At 38.6% G+C, this 16,593-nt stretch overlaps 2 protein-coding genes across 2 annotated transcripts in view; one reads left to right on the top strand and one right to left on the bottom strand.

Moving 5' to 3' along the window:
• Positions 1-10,637, top strand: part of LOC122804410 (histamine H2 receptor-like) — an 89,921-nt gene extending 79,284 nt beyond the window's left edge. The window contains exon 3 of the mRNA XM_044074241.1: positions 9,582-10,637. Coding sequence (XP_043930176.1) covers positions 9,582-9,741 — 160 coding nt within the window. The 3' untranslated portion in view covers positions 9,742-10,637. The remainder of the gene's footprint in view (positions 1-9,581) is intronic.
• Positions 1-16,593, bottom strand: part of SEC23A (SEC23 homolog A, COPII coat complex component) — a 1,400,163-nt gene that overhangs the window by 513,831 nt on the left and 869,739 nt on the right. The window lies entirely within an intron of this gene.

Raw genomic sequence — 16,593 nt, 5'->3', positions numbered from 1 at the left:
CACTTCTGGCAGAGGAACCGCTTGTATGGGCCCCCCTATTTGAAGTAGTAAAGAAATTTGCTTACAGCCTCTAGTCTTTGCTGAGGAGGAACGTCCGGCATGCCTTTTGAAAGGAGGCAAGGTATGGAAATAAAACTTGTAACCCTGGTGTATGATATCCAATACCCATTTGTCTTGGGTAATCAACATCCAATTTTCCTTGAAGAGTGCTAACCTTCCTCCCAAAGGTGCTGCCAGGCAAGAAGGATCTGGCAGCTGAAAAGTAGGTCATTGGGCCTGTTTACGAAGGACTGGCCCCTGCCTCACCAAGATTGTGCAGGTGAACTCCTGTTCTAGGCCTGAAAGAACTCTGAGCTCTGCCCCTACCACGCCTAGATCTACCCCTAGACTGAGAATCATAAGAAGGATACGTCCACCCCTTAGCAGGCCAATTCCTACTAAACTTCGGAGGCTGAACTTGCAAAAAAATCCTTAACAGCCTGCATAGACTTAGCCTTGTCTTCCATTTTCTTCAAGACTGATTCCACAGGTGAACCAAACAACACATCAGACTGCAAAGGAGCATCCAAAATCCTTGTCTTAACATGGTCAGATAAATTCTGATCCTTTAACCAGGCGTGCCTGCGAAGAACTGAGCCAGTGGCAGCCACCCTAGACGAGGCCTGCACAGCATCAAACCACACTGTAATGAATGCTTACCCACTTGTTCAGAGACATGCACCAAATCTTGCAACTCTTTACACTCAATGCCTTCCGCCAGAGCATCCACCTTAGACTTCAATTGAGAAAGAAAAAGTTTTGATATTTCAACATATGAAACTGGCAATTCAAAGCCCTCATAGCTAAGGTAGAAGATGTATAGACCTTCTTTCCCCATCTATCCAAAAGCTCTGGCTTCTTTATCTAGAGGAACCGGATTTTTACAACAGAGGCCTTGACACCCTTAGGTCCCTGACTAATAGTTTCTGGGTCCGCCCTAGGACTCTTATAAAGATATTTATGAGCCTCAGGCACCCTGTAATACCTATCCGGTTTAACAGGAGCAGGAGGCAGAGAATCAGGATTAAGTGAAGCCTCTGCAAACACATCTTCCACAACATCCAGAACAGGGGTATAGCCAAGGGCCTATGCTGGGGTAACAGCAAAACTCCTAAGCCTTTTCCTAGAATCAGAGAAGTCCTGACCTTCCCACTTAAAATGTTCCCTCACAGAATGAAGTGTCTCCGAAAAATAAAAATCCTCTGGAGGAGAAGCAGAAGGAGTGGAATCATCTGCATCAGAATCAGAATAAGGAGAATACTCCTGCAAGTCTTCAGCTGAAGACTCTGAAATATCAAGCCTGCTCAAAACTTCCCAACTCTGGCTCCACCCTAGGCCTCTTATCAGGAGGGGGCATAGAACCTCTAATCAGAGTAATTAAATCTTCTGCCATTTTAAGCATGTGCTTCTTAGGCACAGACCCTGCTGAACTAGGAGTGACACCAACAGAAGCTGAAACTGGCCTGCCTCTGGGAGAAGCCTTGGAAACAGAAGGAGAAGGCCTAACCACCCTAGGAAGGGAGGGGAGTACAGAAACTTGGGAAGCCCCTTCAGCCTGACCTGCCTCCTGAGAGACCACCTCCTGCAAAATCAAAGTCTCCCCCTGAGACTCCAGAGAAGTCTCCGTCCGAACCACCGGTTCCACTGAAGCCTCTAAAGAACGGGCGTCCGGAACGGACGACTCATCTGGCCTGGGTTTAACTGTCTTGTCCTTGCGCTTCTTCCCAGAAGCGGGCGCCGGAGAATCCACGGCATATTATAATTGCACCGCTTCCCAAAGACCAGCCTAGCACAATCCAACCTTCGCAATAGTGCGCTTATTGAACCTAGCACAAAAGCGACACCCAACAACGCCGTGCTCAGGCCCCAAACAAGGAATACACAAAGAATGATAATCCCTATGCAGTATCGGTTTCCCACAAGAAATACAGTTATTCACTTTTTCTGACATCCGGTAAAACACTGAGGCAAGAAAAAACCAAAATAATCCCCAACGGGGTACTTAGCCAACTTGGATTCGGTCTGAAACTCCGAATTCGAAAAATTTCAGAACGCCAACGGCACTTGCAACGCTGCTTCTGCATCGACCATGCGACAAAGACTGAGGAAATGACGCCGGTCATGCGCTTTTGTACCCTGACGCCCTGATGTCAGTTTTAAGCGCTTTGACCGACGTCAGCCTAATACTTTGGTATTCGGGCCGACCGAGGACAGCGGACTACCCATATGTAAGGACTGCAGCAATGTGAGATGAAGAACATCAAGTTGTTCCATAGCATTTGAGTTTATAAATTCTAGGAACCTTTGGGCTAGGGTGTTGGAGCTAGAGTAATGCTCCCAGTCTATGTTTGGGTAGTTGAAGTCACCCAATATAATGGTATTTGGAGAGACCTTCATATTTTCCAGTGTTCTCAGGAAGGCAGAGTGGGGTTCCTGGGTTTGGGAGGGTGGTCTGTATCAGGCTATAAACTGGAAGGCAGTTTTACCTACTGGTAGTTGCACATGGATAGTCTCTGATGCTTCGTGCTGTGCCAACAACCTGGAGGTGTGGGTATATTTGACGAATATTGATACTCCCCCTCCTTTTGTGGTTCGGTCCAAGTTTTGGGGTTGAAAAGCATGGTATGAGGTATAACCTGGTAGTGCTTGGGTGCTCTCAGGAGCCTTGAACCAGGTTTCTGTTACTGCAAGATATCGATGTTCTCCATGCTAAGGAGAGTTTCGAAAAGGCATCTTGAGGTTTAGACTTCTGGCGTTGAGTAGCATTACTCTTAGTTTCTTATCCCTTGTGATACCTATGGAGGTGGGTTTGTCTTTTGAGCCTTGCCTAAAAAAGGCACTATGGGGGTAGCAAGAGCCTTTGCCAATATCCGAAAGCCCAGGGGTGACAGGTGCAAGCCGTCCCTAGCAAAGCATCGTGGCTTGTCGAGCATGTCATCCCAGGCTGACAGGCACTGGATCCCCTTTGAATGACACCAATACTTAAGCCAATTGTTGAAATCGATCATCTTGTCTTCATATTGTGGCATCATTCTTGGTGAGGGTAAGATGCTACTCAAGGTCAGGGTCATACCGGCCTGGGATACATGTTCAGAGAGCTCCTCTATGTCTCTTTTCATGTAGTCCAGGAAGGTACGTCTCAGGTCATTCACACCAGCATGGACAATGACTGAGTCATATTTGTACTTGCCTTGGAGTGACCTGAGTGCTTGTGTTATGTGGCGGATCCTAGCACCCGACAGGCAGCTCACCGTGACCTTCTCCTTGTTCAGCCTGGTGAGCGGGACGTCAGTGTGCCTGACGATAGAGTCACCTATTACAAGTGTATCAGGTGTGTTGTTTAGCCTTAAGGGCTGTGACTGTTCGGCACACTGGCTTTGTGAGCTATGTGTTTCACGTGTTTTGTTTTGGGGTAGCGGTTGCTTGGGTGTCTGCTTTGGAGGTCTCTGCTGCTTCCAATGTTCCAATTATATAATTTCCACTCAATCACTTCTAACGTTGTTTTTATACCATCACCCCCGTCACGGTTCAAATCACAACACACTTATATAATCTAGAATTTTCTTGAATATATCTTCTCTTCCTTTTTTGTCACATAAGCATAGATTGCTATAATTCTATAAACTTGACCTTTCCATTTCACATCTACTATTGTTACTGTACCCATTATAACTAAGGTAAAATCCAAACTATTTTCTTTTCCTACATTCCAAATAATCTCACCTCCCATAACTTTTCTGTTTGTAATCGCAATCCCTCTTCTTCTGTTAATATTCTTATATCTTCTAAAGTAATCATGCCCAGGTCAAGTGCTGCACATCATTCTAATACCCTATTTTTAGTTTTACATTTTTATACTATTAAACATTGCTAAAATCCTCAGTTTTCATTTACTTTACCTTTTCTTATCTTCTTGTTTCTACTCCACCTTCTTATCCTTCCCCTTTCTTATTTTCTTTCATACTGAAACCAATGCATTTTCTTTTCCTATCTTTTACCTTTTTCCCCAGTGGAATTTTTTTCCCTTTCATTACTCACCAGTTCATCTCTTCTTCACTTATTTCTGACATTTCTTCATTTCGTTTTTTCTTTCTTTTTGTCCTTTTACTACATTTTCTTCTTCCAGCTCAGTATTTTCTATAGCTATTTATCTTTTACTTTTTCTTGCTCTTGTTCTAGTTCTTGCTCAACATCTTGTTCTCTACTTGCTTTCTCCTTATGTTCTTCTATACTTTCCTTACGATCCATCCATAAATGACCATTTTTTTCACATTTAAAAAATTTCAATTCACATCTTTCTGCATCATGACCCACTTTGCCACAGACATAATATTTCTTTTTATCACAACTAATTAAATATTAATTTCTTCCACAAAAAATGTTTTTTTTTGTCCCCAGTATTTCACTGTATCTTTGCTCTCATCTACATTTATCATGTTTGGGATGTGCACGATCTTTTTATTTTCCATTTTTAATGCATTACATTCCCAATCCCCATTCCTCAAACCTCAAGTGTCAAAGTTTAAGAATATTCTTTAACATCTTTACACATTGTCTTAAAATATTCTTTTAGTGTCTCTTTCTCAACTTCAGCTTGGAACTGAACTTTTTTTTAAGCTTCTCTAGTAAATACTTGGAAAACATATAAATTCCATGAGTTACAGTTTTCTTTAATGCATATTGTCCCCAAAATGTCTCCATATATTGTCCTGATTTAAATATGTTACAAAAAGTGTCTTCATTAATATGTATACATGCTCTTACCTCTTGCGGAGTAGAACCTAACGGCTTTATGTTGTCCCAAATATCATACCTGTCCAGTCCTTTTTCTTCTTTGCTAATTTTTGCTAGATACTTCTTTCTTTGTTTTTTCGCCTATTCTTTCTCCTTCATTACTTCTTCTGGTTCTTATTCCTGTAGTCTGTCTATTATATCGACCCACAAAACTGCTTTCTTGCTCTCTGGTTGTTCTGCAACATTACGTCCTGCAATAAAACATCCTGCAACCCTCTTGACTGGAAGGTTGTAGTAATATATCCATTCTGGCTCTCACTCTCACCCTTGAATAACCTCTGTTGGAACATCATTTCAGAATCCTGTAAAGATTTTACTACCTTCACCCTTTCACAAACAACTTTATCTCCCTTCTCATTGCACAAAATTACATTTCCTCAAGGTCCGTTTGTCTTCAAACTTCGAGCTGTTTAATATTTCCATTTATGAAGGCTCGACTGCCTTCATACCCAGTGCAACCTCCGCACACTCCTGTTCACTTTTTTTCATCTGTCTCATCACCATTAAATGTTCTGTTCAAGCTAGAACTCATCCTTGCTGCCACAACCTCCTCATATATCTGCCATGATTCTTTCTGATTCTTTGAGCTGCCACTGCACCCAGAACAGAAGCAGGAAGTGAAACAACGAAAAGCATCCTCCATTCAAAAAGTGTAAGGGAAGTTCCCAGGTACCCTGGCCAACTTTTCCCTAGCAGTATAAATACCATTTTGGGTCTACTCTGAAAAGAGACTACAAGCCTAATGGCACTAACCTGGTCAACAATGGATAACGAAAATAAATGAATCTCATCTGGAGATGAATTACATGGAGCATTTCTCCCTGGGCCTCTGCTGAAAATTGGCTTAGTTCCAAGTCGGACTTTCCTGGTAAAAAAATGTTAAATATATAAAAAAAATCACCTTCAAAGCTGTATTGCTTACAGTATAAGTACCAGTAACAATTTTCTCCAACATTATGTAAGACTTCACCTGATGTTATACTATAGTTTGTAAAAGTCATCTGGTTTTGAAAATAATGTACATATGGAAATATTGCAAATCTTCCCGATTACAAGCAAACCAGGAAATCTTCAGCATATATTATACATGAACAGCAATTGTGAATATTTTTTGGTCTCTCACCATAACATTTCACACTATGCCCCTCAATAACTTGTAGTTAACTCAGTTATGAAAATATAAATGTAAATATGAAAGTATGAATTAGAAGTGATAAACAATGGTTAATATCTCCACTTGCAAACCACTCTAAATTAATAATCTTAGTGTCATTTTCTTACACCTTGATTTTCATACACTGCCAGTGATTAATTGGTTAGTCACTTACAGCCCCAAAAATATAATGTCTCCATAAGAAGCTATGGGTATTACAACAATACAAAAGGGTGCTATGGATGTGACTGAGGTGCATCCTGACTGAGCTTTTAATTTTGAAAATCAAGTAAACTGTCTAGACAAGACAGTTAAAGTATCTGTCTCACTGAATTCCTTACCTTGGCACTATGGCAAGTGTACAACGTGTTGACTGAATTCCTTACCTTGGCACTACGCAAGTGTACAACGTGTTGACCATAATCCTCCCACCCCCACGGCAAATTTTTTGATCACTGATTTTGGAGAATTTTTTTTTTCTAAAAATATTGTTTTGCCTAAAGTTATGCTACTGAGGATAAAAGTAAACAATCTCAGTGACATCAAAACAGGGGAAGTGTGAGGTGCATCCATAGTCTTTAATCGGCGCATCACAAAAGTCTACGGATGCACCTCACTCTATCCCTATGGTGATATCAATGAATGATTCTTTAAATTTATTTGGAATATGGTTTAATAAAAAGCTTACAAACTTTTTTCCTAAAAAAAAATCTCAAATAAATAAGACACGAAAAGAACAGAAATGCACCACTGTGATAAGCTCACTGCATGTCATGATTAACCTATGAAAGTGACCAATACACTAAATAAAGCTTAAGCCTTTTTTGCTGTATTGGGCCACATCTAATGTACAAATCTCACTTCAAGACTGCCTTCTGGCTAAGATCAAGTATGATTATAAATTAAAATTTCTTTCTAGACTCTTCTTGGAATCTGCACTTTGTACTGTCATCAAGTCAGCTTAGAAAACTGTGTTTAATATATCAAACTACAAAAGCTGCCACTTCTTCCAACTCAAGAGAGTGCCACTGTACTGCTTCCAAACTACTGGGAAGGGTAGAACTGCAAACTTGGTTAAAATCTGGCATAGTAGCTTTAAGTTATTTTATGGAGAAAAATTGGCCATTTTATGTATTTATTTTTTATTTATCTATCCTCTATTGACCAGGTTAGCCCTACAAGGCTAGTGGCCTCTTCAGGGAGACCAAAGATGGTATCTTATTTACCAGGGAAAATGTGGTCACAGCATCGTGGAGTCTCCCCTGCTCTTTTTGATAGGTGCCATGGGATCTTTTACATCCATCTGAGCTACCACCAACTCAATCAGATGGGACCTCAGTTTAACATCAGAATCAGCACCCACCCTTATGCTGCAATGCATTGTCAACAATCCAGCTACCTGGTGTGGGAATGTCACAATACTTACAACTTTACTAGGTCTTCCCATTGCAAAATCTGTGATTGTCACATGAATTTCTCACTACTTGACTAGACTCTAAATTTGTGAAGTTTTTATTTAGCGCTTTCCTGAAGTACAGAACCCCCCAAGTTATGGTAAGAATTACAAATAATCAGATAATTAAAGAACAGGATTAAATCCTAGTTCTTCAATAACTGGTCCTGCAATGCACATTTAGTATAACCTAAAGCTTCATTTTATTTCTCCCAATTTACTCTTTTTAGTTGAAACCCAGTCTACTGATAAAGGGCATCAATCAGACTCATGATTCAATTATTATAAATACATTTCAGTCCATAACAAATTAACCATTTCTTCTCTAGTATGAGGTATGACATTAACTAGTGGTATAGCCAGGATAGAGGACTGGGACCCTTCCTTTTCAGCATCTTCTTCTCTGATCGCTACACTAGGAGTTAGGGCCTTTGGACAACTATATTTGCAGATTACTTCAGTCATGGCATTACTGTCAAATCTCCCTCCAATATCAATTTGTTACAGCAGGAACTAATCCTCGTAAACAAATGCTGTATAAAAAAGGGCTAAAATTAAAGTGTGCTATTGTCATACTTGGTAAGCAACTCTTACTCTCAATGTACAGTCAATATCCCACTCCAAACGTATACTGTAATCAGGGATTTCGGAACCATGCTTGATAACTCCTCTCTCCTTCAACCACCATGTAGCTGCAATAGTCAGAAAATCCTCTTAACACACTTCATATCTAAAGCCATAACCTCCAGTTCAAAAGACATCATCTCTAAGCATATAGTCCTAATAAGACCAATTACTGAGTAAAATGCCCCCTTCAGGATGTAGTTTTGTAAACATAAATTTCTGTTCAACTTTCTAGACATATTAAGCAACTGAAAAGGTCTCAGACGTTCCTAGCCAAGAAGAGGGCTGACCTAAAGTCTCTGAGCTGCAAGGAAAAGCTGGAAGCATTACCTTTTCACAGTTTCTTAAAGGATTTGCTAGGTGATCAGTGCCTTGTGTTGCAAGCCATTAAGGGCTACGTCCTCCTTGATCTCCTCAATCTCCACAAGTCAAATAGCTCCATTAACACCAGAACTAGGGATTTAACTCCACCACCACCATATTAATAAAATATACTGCAGAGACAAATTTACTACTAAACTCCTAACCCACCTGTGAAACAGACTTTTCCTGCAAGTTAAGCAAAGTGATGCTCAACTATTCTTTAAATTAAACCTGGATGATATGATGGGTGCCCATAAATTTATTCTGGGACTGACCTGCTTTGCCCCTCTTGTGAAGGGGGTACAGCATGAAGGTAGATATTGGTAAGGTGTAAATGGTTTTGTGAAACAACTGTTTTGTGTTTGCTGTGATCCTAAGGAGACCTACTTACCTCTATCTTCAGTAATGCATTGTAACTTATGACTGACTCTTCCATAAGCTTGTCGTTCTAACAATAAATAAATGTATATTTCAACCAATTTATTTTTTAACTATCCGTTTTTATAAACATCACTAGCAGCTAGAAGAGTGCTGCTGAACTACATGAAAAACATCTAATCAACTCACCCAACACAGCCTTTTTAATAAGGAAAACTGCATCACACTTATACATATGCTTCTCCTCTTGAAGCAAGTCAAAAACAGGGGCACAGATTCATCTCAGTATGCAAAGACCAAAGGCCTCATCTGTACTAAACATCATACACATTACTTTGCATTTCTGGAGGTTTAGATGATCACAGATTGGGTAAGTAGTTAAGCTACAAATGGGTGCAGGCAGGATTCTCAGGTGGGAATATGCTAGAGTGTGCTCTTGGGCATACTTAGTAACAAGAATTACAGGAAAGCATCTGAATCTACCTAAACCAGGTTTTAATCTGAAAAATATATTTATGTAAAAAATCACTGGCCATCTGCAGAGTACAGTGCATATCACTGCAGGACATCAACGTGTAAACAATGCTGACCTTCAAAAAAACACAGTGGTTTGCATTATACACACCCATAACTCTGTCCTTCACATACTCAGCTACGTCACAGCAAACTACTTTTCAAGTTGCCACAACTGTTAATATTTTCAATAAATGAAATACATCTTTAAAATAATTGTCATAATTACATTAAATACTAAAACAATTTTGTGTTTATTTTCAGAAAGTACAGACAAGCTTTATGTGAAAGCTGGAAAAAACTAAAGCAAAAATTTGTATGTAAAACACAGGAAATTCCAGCCTTCCCAGAACAGAAGGATGCCACCTACAGATCACCAAGACCTTCTCCAAGAAGTATTCCACTAAGAAACATTTTAACTTGAGCAGAACAATGTTCAGTCTTGATTTTATGAGTGTCAGGCAGCTCCTGCAGAAGAAGGCTTTTATGTTGTGTTCAGACGTATAGGGAATATATCTATGGTACTTTTTTAGATGTGTTTTTATACTGCATGTAGTAAAGTACTTGTGAAGTGATTTATTTTACTGTATTTTAAATGCCAGTGGGATACTTACTGCATAATAAAATACTTAAGATCTATTTAATAAACATCGAACACATACTATGAACAAGCAAAATATAACAAAAAATATCTGGTCTGCTTGTATAAAATAATGTTAACTATAGTACTGGTAAACTTAACAAATCTAGACTTAACCAAAAACAAAGAGAACACACCAGCAAAAGCACATGATAGCCTGTCAAAATGTTAGGTAGAGTGATGTGAACTGAACAATAATGTGTTCTAGTCTTAGAAAAGTGCTGTCAAGATCCAATAAGTGAATATGGAATGGGGGGAAACGTAACTAGGATGAACAAAGTCATTCTAAAGGTATAGAAGATTTATTATGCACATTTACACAGCAGCAATCTTCTGCATCAAAAGGTGCAAGAGGGCCAAAGCAAAACTGGCTAGGAGGAAAGTAAATGAAGCCAAACCTACACCACCAAAGGAATGAAACAGGGAAGCCTTCAATTGCTGCCAAACTCAAAGGGATTCCATAAGAAGCTCTCTATTATGGTGGGTTAAGGATGTGCCCAAATTCAATGTGCAAAGCATAGGAATTGAATTAAATGCAGGACGTAAGACAGTGTGTCCCTATAAGCAAAAACAGAAAGGGTTATGCACTTGGAGGCTGGAAACCTTCTTGGCACAGAAAAAAATCTTTTTATGAAAGACAGAGAAAGTGTCGCTTTCGTGTTGGCACACGAATAAATGAGTCTTTGTGGATTCTGTTTAAGCAGCTTTATTCTATACAAATCACTGTAAAGACTTATTGACTATGACTTAAGTAAGTTATACAACTAACTACTGTGATCATACATGCTCACTCACTGGCTGCTTCTACAAAATGGCATTAGGGATTGCACGTGTCTGGAATTTATATGTGCAAGCACAGCCTTGCATGCTTCTTAAAGACATAGCATACACACATTACACTCTGATCTACATCCTCACTCTTTGAGAAATAGATCATGCAATTTGTCATGAGACTAGCACACAGAAATCACAGATAATCGATAGACATGCATTACACAATACTAAATACACATACACACACACACACACACACACACACACACACACACACACACACACAAAATCAAGTCCACGCTGCTGTGTAATTCACACTAGGGTTAGAAACTTGTCGATATCATGTAACATTAAATTGGGAATTAGATTTAGCAACTGGGACAGTCTCTGCAAAATGGTTGACCTGTGGAATGTTTGAATTACATTCTGGAAAAGAATCAGACTTTTGAATACATTTTGGTTTGGAAACAATGTGACTCATTCTTTGATTTAGAGTTTGCATCACGGATACAATGTTGTGATTGCAATGATGATGATTCTAGTACAGGAAGAAGATGTCTGTGATTCCTCCTACACTCCACACACTTAATAGGATCTCGGCTTGGCAGAGATGTTTGTAATCTGTTCTATTCGATCAAAACCTTTTGTTGTCTGGATTCGTACTGTCTCTCCTTCCCTCAATGTACAAATTAATCTGCTCGATTTGTCATAACTAGATTTCTGGATATTATGCTTCTTAAACAATTGAGTCTTGATGGTTTTACTGTTCTTAGAATTAGGCTTCAACAAACTGGATGAAATAGGTAGTGTTGTTCTGTTTTGTCTGAAAAGTAGTCTTTGAGCAGATGAGCCAAGAATATCATCACAAGGAATGTTTCTGAGATTAAATAAATTCAAGAATACATCGATATGGTCACACTTTGACTTCTCAAGTAATTGCTTTGCACTCCGTACAGCTCGTTCAGCTAGACCAATGGATTGCGGATATTCAGGACTACTAGTGACATGCACAAAGTCCCATTCTCTCGCAAATTTCTGAAATTGACTAGTAAGTTGAGTACCATTGTCAGAATAAAGTTTGTGTGGACTACCATGAACTGCAAAATGAATTTTCAACTTAGTAATAACAGGTGTTAATGTTAAGTTTGGTAGCAGATCAATCTCAAACCAATTTGAATAGAATCTACCAAAACTAAGTAGTGCTGATTGTTATATCAGTAACTACAGTAGACCAAGGTAGTTCAGGTACTGGATTTAGTTGAAGCGATTCTATTTGCAAATGCGCTCTGGTACTAGAAAGAACTCTATCAATATCCTTTGATAATGAAGGCCGAAATACTAATTTTCTTGCCCTTCTCTTAGTGGATAACAAACCTGAGTGACCATGATGCAAAATCCGAATACATTCTTGCTGTAAGGAAGCAGGGACAATTTTAGGACCTTTGTAAATAATACCATCTTCCATCAACAATTCATCTCAATTAGGAAAATATGATTGCACTTCAGGTGATACACCAGATTGCTTTGACAGCCATCCGATATTGATGTCATGATTAAGCTTTTGTGAAACAGGATCAGTCATAGTGTGGTCTCAACTCAAGTTTAGTGGTGGAAAATTATGCACTGACATTACATCAGAGTCAAAAGTTTCAGCATCAAGCTGTTCTGTTATATTTCTAGGTGATCTGGATAAGGTATGCTAGATACCAATTTGCCTTTAGTGCAGACCATTCTGAAATTGTACTTTTGCAACTTGAGCACCATTCTTTGTAATCTCACCGGAGCAGAATGCATAGGCTTCTTTAGAATGGTAACAAAAGGTTGATGATTTGTTTCAATCTGAATAGCTTGACCATAAATATAATCATGAAACTTGAAACATGCGAAAACTATTGCCAAAAGCTCTTTCTCAATTTTGTGCATAATGCATTTCATCTGAGTTTATGTCCTTGATGCATAGGCTACTGGTCTGCCCTCTTGAAGAATAACTGTGCCAAGACCAAATTTTGAAGCATCATAGGAAAGAACAAGTGGTTTGTAGACATCATAGTACCTTAATGTAGGTGGGGTTGCAATTTTCTGCTTAAGGTCGTCAAACGCCTACTGATGATGTTCCAATCATGACCATACAACATTTTTGCATGTTAGCTCTCTCAAAAGTGCTGTCAACTCACTAAAGCCTGGGATAAAGTTGCCTATATAGTTGACCACGCCCAAAAAATGCTGTAAACTTTGAACATTGTCTGGTGCTGACATCTCTAGAATTGCTGTTTATTTGGTAGGGTCAGGTCTTAAGCCTGTACTTGTGAACAAATGTCCTGCGTAGCTCACTTCTGGAAGTCTGAATTTGCACTTCAGAGGACTGAGCTTCAAGTTTACTTCACATGCTCTGTCTAGAACTTTCTTGAGGTTTCTGTCATGCTCTGCTTTGCCATTGCCTCCAACTAATAGATCGTCTACTATTATGGCACAAGGATAACCTGAAAAAATTAGTTCCATCGCATGATGAGAGACTTCACTTGCAGAATTTATTCCAAATGGCATCCTTAGGAACCTGTATCTGCCAAACAGAGTACCAAAAGTAGTGAGAAATTAGGATTTGTGATCAAGCAACACTTGCCAAAATGAACTCTTTGCATCCAAAACAGAAAATACAGTGGCATTCGGTATTAGAGATGCAACTTCCTGAACTGTGCATATTGGATGATATGGTCTTTTTAATGCTTTGTTCAAATCTCTAGGATCAATGCATATTCTGATTTCGTCTGAGCCTTTCTTATGGGCGGCTACCATAGATGACACCCACTTGGTTGGTTCTGTGACTGGACAAATCACACCTTGTTGCACCATCTTGTCCAACTGAGCTTTAACTTCATCTTGCATTGCAATCAGAACTCTTCTTGCTGGTCTGACTACTGGAGTGATTTCTGGGTTTAACTTCATGGAATACACAACTGCAAGGTTGCTCAACTTCTCATTAAAAACTTCATCATACTCTGAAAAAATGACTTTGGAAAAATTTGAACTTGGAACTGCGCTTGCAAGATGAACCTCTTTAACAAAATAAAGCAGATTCATTCTCAAACAGTCTTTGAGACCTAGTAAACACTGCACTGGTCATCAGACTACGTAGAATAATAAGTTGCAACAGTTCTTAGCCAAATAACAGGAAAGTATTACTGAACCTTCTGTTTGAATTTCTTCACCTCCATACGCAACAAGTCTCTCACTGCTGGTTACATTAAGTTGTTCCTTAGTTCTCACTTTTGCAAATGTGTCCGCTGATATAACATTACACTTTCATCCATGTCTCTCCTTTGAGCTCTGTGGATTTTCCATTGATCTGAACCATACAAAACACTTCAGTCCTTATTAATAAGTTTACTGCATCAACTCTTTCTCCAAGTACTGATACACCATCTACATAGAAAGCTGACTGTTTCAGATCTGCTTGATCAACCTGCTTTTTTGTGCAACCTTTCTTTACAACTGAGTGAAGCTTACTTGATTTGCAAAACTTCTGGAAATGGTTAAATTTTTTACACTTGTGGCATTGCTGACCAAATGCTAAACACTTCTCTCTTTTAGATTCACGATTTGCACCACAAATGCGACAGTTAACAGTAAAGCTAGACTTGGGTTTTGCTAACTCACTTTTGTGTTGTACTGAGCTGGCGGTGGAGGTTACACTTTTTCTGGAACTTCTTTGGAAACCCTGTGGCTGCCCCTTTTCTTACACCTGTTTCTGTTTGCCACGTGTTGCATACCATCTACATTTGCTCTGGAGCTGACTGAAACCATGCTTTTGTCACTCGCAAGCATATTCATATGTCTTTGTCATCTCATGGATCTGACAAATCCCTGTTGCTTTACTTAATGTCATATCACTGTCATGAAGTAAAATTTTCCTCACTGCAGCACTATTAATACCACACACAAGTCTATCCTTTATTAGCTCATCTTTCAAATCACCAAACCAACTTGTTTTAGCTATGTTTCTCAAGTCAGTTTTATAATCTTCAAAATTTCCCCTGCTTTCTGATCTCTTGTGTAAAACAAATGTCCCGCTAATTAAATGTTCATCTGGGGTTACAACATTTCTCTGAACTTGCACTTCAAACACTCAGGGTCTTTTCCCTTTATTCAGCTTATACAACAATATAGTGGCCTGCGCCTACACCTTCATACACTGCTGGTGCATATACAAATGGACGCTGTCTTTCTATGGCCTCAGATCCTGCTAGATTTAGCAAAATGAATGCCCTGGTACATGCATCTCTATCTGCATAAGCTTCTTGTATGAAAACATTGTACTCTTGCTCAAATATTCTCCAGTCCTCTGTAATATTCTGATCAAATACAAGTGGTTGAGGTTTTCAAAATCCACCTGCCATATTAACACATTTCAGGGAAGGTCTTGCAATTAAGCACGAATACAGATACACACATGTGCATATGTAATTGGCATAAACACGGTTTGCTCAATGCTTTTGTACCTTGTACTTTCCTCTTTAAGCTTATCGGTACTATGTGGATAAACAACCTCATAGTACTCTCAAATAACTGGACTTTGAGAAATAAACTTCTCTGGCTTCTCAATGCTTTATTGCACTTTGCGAAACAACTTTTTAAATTTCTCGATGCTTTACTGTGCTTTGCGAAATAGCTTTGTAAATTTCTCGATGTTTTGCTATGCTTTGCAAAATAATTTTGCAAATTTCTCGATGCTTTACTGTGCTTTGCAAAATAACTTTGTAAATTTTGCAATGCTTTACGAAATTTTACGGAATAATTTTTTGATACTTTAGAGAGCTTTGTGGAACAATTTCTCGGACGTTTCAACGCTTTATGAAATCTTTTGACTGGTAAAGTCTACACAACGCTCCTTCAGACTTTAATACCTGCTCTAAAACACATCCATTTAAATAGTGCTACCTATAAGTATGATCCAATCATATTCAACTCAACTGCAGTTCAATAAAACACATTTAAAAACACATACACTTTAAAATCGACAACAAAGTACCAATACATGCATAATATATATAAATACCTAGCAGATGTATCTAAAAGATACTAATATATATATATATATATATATATATATATATATATATATATAAAATATATACATATAAAATATGTAAAGAGTATTAAAAAATACATGTAAAGAGTATAAAAAATATATTTGTATACATGTAACCAAGAATCAATGTGAATAGGGACGTGCTGCTAAAAAAGGCTTCAGAGTTACCTTTTCATTGAGTCCATGCCCCCTGTGACTGTGAAGTTTTAATATCCATCTATTCTCACATTCCTCAGTACAGTTCCTGGTATCACCTAAACTATCTGTTTTATTTATTAATTCCAAAACATTGAATTTAAATTTATGTAGTGCTCCTACATCTAGGACATGTCGAGCTAGTGCATTACGATCATCCTCTCTATTGATTGCATATGCATGTTCTCTTACACGTTCACGAAGGCTTCTATTAGTTTTACCTATATAGAAAAACTGGCATGTCTGACAGACAGCCAGGTACACTAAATCTCTGGATCTGCAATCAGCATAGAAATTAAACCTATATTCATAGCCTGTGTCAGGATGTATAAAATAGTTATTGCCAGACATATAGATACATTGATTGCATCCTCTACAGGGAAAAGTGCCTTGTCTATTAGATGTAACAGATCCTTTTTTATGATTTTCATAACATAATAGCCTCTTTAGTGACTTTGTGTTCCTATATGAAAAACTACGTTGAGGACCCACTAACTCTGCAATTCTATCATCAATGGTTAAGTTACTATAGTTTCTACTAATAACATCTTTAATCTTCACGTTTTTATTAGAGTATGGAA

Source organism: Protopterus annectens, chromosome 6.part0, assembly GCF_019279795.1.
Source record: "Protopterus annectens isolate FY-2018-M chromosome 6.part0, PAN1.0, whole genome shotgun sequence".
In the NCBI taxonomy this organism is placed as follows: domain Eukaryota; kingdom Metazoa; phylum Chordata; order Ceratodontiformes; family Protopteridae; genus Protopterus; species Protopterus annectens.
The sequence above is the reverse complement of the archived record's forward strand: the minus strand, read 5'-3'. Positions and strand labels throughout refer to the sequence as shown.